The following is a 6738-nucleotide window of genomic DNA, read 5'->3' on the forward strand; positions in this document are numbered from 1 at the left end:
TGATTTCAGTGGGGAAGGAGAGGGGGGGGGGGGGGGGGGGGGGGGGCGGAATTACTAAATGTATAGTGAAACGTTATGCCAAACAGGACGCATAAATCATCTAACACAACATGACGGTCAAATTACTTAATGTTTTTAAGGAAATCATGCTTAAAAATAGAAGACTTCATAGTCCTGTACTCTCCAGGAAGTTGTTTTTAGAAAAAAAGTTTCAGAGCAAGAATAACTCATTCTTTATCAATATCAGATGTATTAAGAAGAATAGCCTCCAACCCAAATGCTGGACAAAAAGAATAGGTTAGAATATTTAATGTAACAAGCCCAGTTGTTTTAACCAGCAGTTATTTTAATCTCACTCATTTGTTGTGGACACAGACTTTGTTTTCCAGTATGCTGCCCCCTTTTCTCCTAAGAGTGCTGTCAGATATATTTAAAAAGACAGCATTTTTATAATGCAGTTTTTGGGAGAGGCAAATAATTTAGCCTCTGCTACCAAAAATATCAGTGAAAATGGAATAGCTTACTCTTGAAATAATTGTATTTAGCAACAACAGTATTTACTTCCCCTCTCTCACAACTATACTCAGTAGACAGCCCATTACCCCCCTAGTTCCTCCTACAGTCAGCAGGAGTGAGATGCTGTCACGTAACTGCTGAAGGGCAATCTTCGCCATTGACAATGGCAACAAGAACACTGAAACCTCTCCACTACGGATCTATAACTGAATGCTCTTGGCTCTATCTCTGCTCTCTCCCACCCGCACATGAATTTTCTCATAGGCTGTCCTGCTTGACATCCCACTCATCAAGTGGTAGAACTTGGTGAAATCCTAATTTAAACTTCAAGTGGACAGTCATCTTTAAGCATGACAGCAAGCATCTGTCCCACATGAACTGATTTCTGGAAAACTGACCTTTGAGATTACAGTGTTACCAAGGATTACACTATCTTAACAGAACAATTTGTTATGGTCCCTACAGAAACCTCTGTTTTACTCTTATTTGTCTGTGAAACACAACAGACTACAGGCACAGTCACACGAACAAGGCACTTCTGCCCAAGTACATAAACCCTGCTGAGTGCATGGGCAAGATCACGTACAAGAAAAGTCCCTACTCTATAAAATGACAGAACATGTATCTATGATTCAAGGTTTAGAGGACTCGGCATATAGATACCCTACTTCCATTTCCTCACCGCTTCATTATGTGGTCACAAAAGTTAAGCAGTAGAAAGACCACATTTAGTATTTTTAATTGCAATATATAAACTCTAGCAGTTGGTTGTTAAAAGGCTGAAGGAGCACATTCTTGGCTGCAGGCTAGGGTTTTGTTTTTGTTTGGTTTTTTTTCCAGCATTATCTGACTGTAGATAAAGGACTTTGGTAAGATAAGACGAATGGGGTGGGGTGGGCGGACACAACAAGAAGAAATCCCAACACAGCGCCCACAACTTCAAGAGCTCCACCCCACACATACAAATGCAAGTGAGACTGAGGCATTCCACTTCGGGACAGCACAGGAGAGTTAATAAGCTGTTCTGTGCTGTTTGCTTGATTGCTTCCCAATGAGAAGGACAAGGACAGAAGCAGCAGCCACCTTAAAATGCAGTATAACTCATTGCTGTTGTTTAAACTGGGAGCGAATCCAGTTTAAGTTTAGGAAAGAAAAATGGAAGCTAGGTAAAATGCTGAAGAAAGCAAGGAAACTCCTCATAAAATACACTCATGAAATTTCTCATGGAGTTTTATCCATTAAAGTGTTTTTCATTATTTCGTTTCACAGATATTTTTTTTTCATCCTCGTCCTGTCTCATAATAAAGACACAAATATTCTTACACATAAAGGGGTTTACACAGATGTGATAATCTTGTAAGCATTGAGAGAACTGGTCACTACCACGAAACAGCCAGAGGACCAGTCTGTGATTCCAGATGATGTTAAGAGAGTCAGTACTCTTTTTTTTGTGCCCAGCTGGCCACGAGACCTTTCTGCCACAGGTTTGGACACCAAGAATGAGACACAAAACGTTGATTAGTTCAGTCAATACCTATTCATCATGTCAGAGCTGAAGTATGAGAACAGATTGACTATGTTTGTCTACTTAAGACCAAGTATCTATATTTCAAAAAAACCAAACATATCAACACATTAAAGACAAATTACTATAAATGAATACATGAAAAAAATAAACATACCCAACAGTGGTAAAGTAAGCATTAATCATATTATAACAAGCTACAAAGTAAACAGTTTGTCTTTCCCCTTTCAGAGTATGATGGTATAACACCAACTCAGGCCTGCAATAAAAGTCTCCCCGCCTCTAGATTAAAAATCATCACATCCATTATTATCATCAAAACTCATCTGATTAAAACCCACCATACCTGAATAACTTTGTCCACCTTCAGATCTTCCAGGGAAGGATAGAGAGACATTTTGATTCAGTCTCACTGGGTAGAGGGAAGACCAAGAAAAAAAAGGGGGAAAGCAAACAAACAACAGGGTTAGTTGTCAGAGGTACTCACTTAAAATTACAACTTAAAAAAGCAAAAAAGAAAAAGAAAGCAGACAAAGTGTTAAATAAGTGATCTGTGACCTGCAAGTCAGTTGATCTGTGACCTGCAAGTCTTAGCACTACAGATACCTGGGACCGCAAATAAATTCCATTAAGACTACCCACTTAATCTATTATTGATAATAGCCTTTATGTAATAGGCTTTATTTAATATACTTAGCATTGTCAAAGTTCAGGTCTCAACGATGAGGAAGCCAATACAGAGAAAACTGTTTCACATGAAGTATTGCAAAGACAGACCTTAGGCCAGGATGCAATGATGATGAGGGTTAAGGAGAAAAATCTAATCACCCTCCTCCTACTCCTGACTGGGACAGTTTTTTATATAAAACCGCAGAAGCTTTCACTCTGTTATCCAAAGTATTTGAACACTTTTGTCAGTTCTGATATTCCAGTAAGAAGCTGCTAAAGAGAACTGGCTTCCCATGTCCATTTGCAACACATTAATTGCAGCAAGAGAGCATAAACCAGCAAGATTCAGCCAGTGGCAAGTTTCAAAACACACAGAGGCTTCAAGCTGGTTCTCATGTGATGTTGGGAGAGCCCTATGACAACTTATCAGGAAGTAATACAACAAAAAAAAAACCCAAGACAAAAAACCAAGCAAAACCAAAAAACCCACTTCACATGATCCTCTAAGGCACCACACTGACATCCAGCTCTGCTAGAGCCAGGCACCTGAGGCTTCAGGAAACCCCATTTTCCCAGAGCTCCTTCACTCACACTCTCACTGAGTTCAGCTGAAATTTTCAAAACCGTAGTAAAACATTTCAGCAATGTATGGGAATGTTTTAATGAGGGGGGGAGAGGGACAGAAATAGAAGACAACAAAATGCAATATAGCTTTGCAAGTTACAGAAGGCACTGAGAAGACACTGCAGCTCTGTTAAGAGCTTTGGGGATTCATTTTTTCATCCAAAGAACAGAGGTCCTTATTTGTGTGCAATGTAGCAAAAATTCCAGACTAAAAGTGACCACTGCACACATCCTTGAGCTACTGCTTCTCTAAGTGCAGATATTAAGTTGATTTAAAATAAAAGAACACCACACACACTGATGCCTAATGTGATACTGCAGCAACACAATAGACATCTCTTCATATTACGCTAAGCTCATCGACAGCTTTTCTACTTGTTCAGCAGAGTGCCCAACAGCTCCAGTAGCATATCAAACTACAATTAAAACTTAAAAAAAACATGCCCTAAATGTGACAGAGATCTAAATTGCGAACGCGTGGCCAATTATGTTGTAATAATTAATTGCCGCTGACATTTTGACTAATTGTTGCAACTAAACCAAATATAGTTGAAGTCTGGAAGCTTTATAAATTAAACATACGCATTTAAAACGAGTTTAAAGTTCTGTTTTAATCCGGCATTGACCTGAAACAATTGAGTGCTTTTGCTCACCCAAAACGGGTAAGAGCAAACACAAGCCCAAACCCGGCAAACCCGTCACTCAGGTAAGTGGTGCTCGGATGCTGCATTCTGCTGCTAACACCAGTCAAGTCACACAGAGCATCAGACTCGCCATCTACGTCTACGCTACAGTTGCCCTAGTACATTCAGGTGCAGGTCCAACCACTGGCACACATTCAAAGTCAGCACACCACCGGCAGCGCGCAGGCGGGAAAAGAGGACGGGCCAAGGATGGTGCATTCCCAAAGGAATGTTTCAGGGTGATAAGGGGCACATGAGGAGCATTTTGTGGATGGCAAGCTCTGACATCCAGACAGCAGCAGAGCACAGCACAGGGTCTGCTGGGTCCCTCGTCCCAGTGACCGACTTCCATGCCACAAACCCCAGCATGTTTACACCTCAGCCACCTTTAGTTCTCCTCTACAGACCAGTCTCACTCTGCACACAATTACCGGTGACATTTGTCAGACGGGCAACCTCAACTTTCCTCTAGTTTACAAAGAGGAGTATGGTGCTTTCTGTAGAAAAGTATTAGCAAATCTAAACATATATTAGTTCTCAGATCACATAAGATGACACTCCAGCAGCTTATCCTGCCACTTTACAATCCCCCCTGGCCACCTCCCCTTGCCAGCCAAGGGCTCACAAGCCCAGGTGTTTGTCACCACTGCCAAGGAGCTGCCTGGCTACCTCCCTTGTCATAATCCCACCAGTTACCATTTTTGGTTTTCCAGCTAAATAGCCAGAATAACTGTCACCACTGTAATTGCGTTCAGTGAGCTTGTACAAGCTTTGCATACAGCATTTTCAATTTCTGCACAGGCAGTTGTAGCAAATAATCCTCATTAGGTAAAGCAAGATCTGCAAAAATACTGTATTAGTTTAAAATATGACCTTTTAATAACAATTGCCACTGTCGGGGACCACCAGTAATTGCAGGAAGAACTTGTCCGCAAGTTCCGTGCAACATTATTCGCAGTATAAACAAGAGTTTCAGCAGGCACTGTAATGGCTTTAGGCACTGGGGAGTGGCTACCATAAAACGTGAGTCACTATAACCTCCTTTTCTCTCTTAAAAATCTACACTGACACCAGAATCATTTTTCTTGATCATTTCTGTATTCCCACATTCCCACATCTTGTGGGGAACACAAGTGTTTAGGAAAACAAAAGTGAAAACCAAAGGAAGAGCGTGGGGCTGGAGGGACAGCCATAACTCAGCCAGTGACCCACAAAACCCAGCAGTGAAGACCTCTCCCCATTTCTTAGTATCCTTGGCTGGGAAGTCTGACCGCCAGCACCCGTCAGCAGATCCTGTCTGGCAAAGGGAAGTACCGAGCCACTGGCTGGAGACCCGTGGAAAGGCAGCACTCGTGACTCCTCGGGGCTGCCAGCAGGAAGTCTCGCGGGTGGGAGCGATCCCGAACGGCCCTCGGTGGCACGGCTGGGAGGAGATGGGCTTCCCAATGCACCCTCCAGGTCGGAAAGCGTGGAGCTGAAGGCAGTGCGGGAAGCAGCTGAACCCCAGCTCTGGCCAGCCTGTAGCGACTGCTGTCTCTGAAAGCACCAGCAGCCAATACTGGGGGAGGGGGGAAAAACAAACCAAAACAAAAAACACCACCCACGAGTGTTTTCTGCCTGTGGCCCGTGGAGAGATTACAGCTGGCCACAAAGCTAGCACCTATACTGAAACACTGGTTTCCACTTCCATAAGTTAGAAGCTTATGAACACAAAAATTCATCTTTAAAGCAGATCCGGAACAAAACCTCCTGGAGGTCAGGCTGAGACATCAGGAACCGAGCAACCATTTCGCAAGACGCGTTCTCCAACTAATAACTCCGTGTTTCCCTTCTGATACGTATCTAATTAGCCTCTGAGCAACTGTTCTCATTATGCATTTAGCTCTGAAATCTGCTGCCTCCATTCCAGACCCGAAGCAGGGCTCGCTTGCCCAAAAGGGCAGGTCGCATCCACTCTACCCCTGCAGCAGTATTTAGCCCGTCTAAAAGGAAGCTCTTACGAACGTCCGAGTCTCCTTACAGGAACCGGCCGAGAGGCGCGGTCCTTAGGCAATGACCCCGGAGCCTGAACGGGAGGTCAGACGACACCCCAAGCCCAAGACCTCGGGAGGATGTGGACACAGGCAGACGCACGGGCGCTTATTTACTCGCTGTTTTCTCTGGCCGCGGACGGAGGAGCCCCTCGGGGAGGCAGCGCCCCTCGCCCGGCAGCGGCCGCCTTTCCCCCCCCCAGACACACACTCCCCCGGCCGGCACCGGCGAGCGGTCGCCCCACAGGAGCACGACACGGCTCCCCGGAGGGAGCGGGGACAAACACCGCCCTCGCTAAGCCGCACAGCGAAGCCGGCTCGGCACCGGCCTCCCCGCCACACCTCCTCCCCGCTCCGCCATGCCCGGCCACCGCGATCGCAGCACCCGCCCCCTCCCCTCACGCCGCCGAGGACGGGCCGCCGCCCCGGGCCCGCGCACAACGGGCCGCAGGGGAGGGTGCCCCGCCAGCCGGCCCCAGCCCCTCCTTCACCTCTGGCCCAGGCGGCGGTTGCCGTTCGTCGGGGCCCTCAGCGCGGAGAGGGGAAGCGGCGGCAGCGGCGACGGCTCCCCTAAGTCCCGGCAACGCCGCTGTAGGGGAGCGGGGGCGGCGGCGGAACTGGCCCAGCTCCGCGCATGCTCCGGCGGCGGGAGTGGGCCGGGCCCGGCGGGCGGGGAAGGGAGCGCCGCGGG

General features: G+C 46.3%; 1 protein-coding gene across 2 annotated transcripts in view; it reads right to left on the reverse strand.

Moving 5' to 3' along the window:
• Positions 1–6663, reverse strand: part of SDCBP (syndecan binding protein (syntenin)) — a 15982-nt gene extending 9319 nt beyond the window's left edge. The window contains exons 1-2 of one of the 2 annotated variants that reach the window (XM_010582902.1): positions 6539–6624; positions 2388–2453 (exon numbers count right to left, since the gene is read on the reverse strand). In XM_010582902.1, the coding sequence (XP_010581204.1) occupies positions 2388–2438 (51 nt within the window). In that variant the 5' untranslated portion in view covers positions 2439–2453; positions 6539–6624. Of the gene's footprint in view, positions 1–2387; positions 2454–6538 lie in introns of both variants that reach the window. The other variant, XM_010582903.1, reaches the window with a different exon arrangement.
• Positions 6664–6738: the final 75 nt, after the last annotated feature.

Source organism: Haliaeetus leucocephalus, unplaced genomic scaffold, assembly GCF_000737465.1.
Source record: "Haliaeetus leucocephalus isolate CR32 unplaced genomic scaffold, Haliaeetus_leucocephalus-4.0 Scaffold858, whole genome shotgun sequence".
Taxonomy (NCBI): Eukaryota; Metazoa; Chordata; class Aves; order Accipitriformes; family Accipitridae; genus Haliaeetus; species Haliaeetus leucocephalus.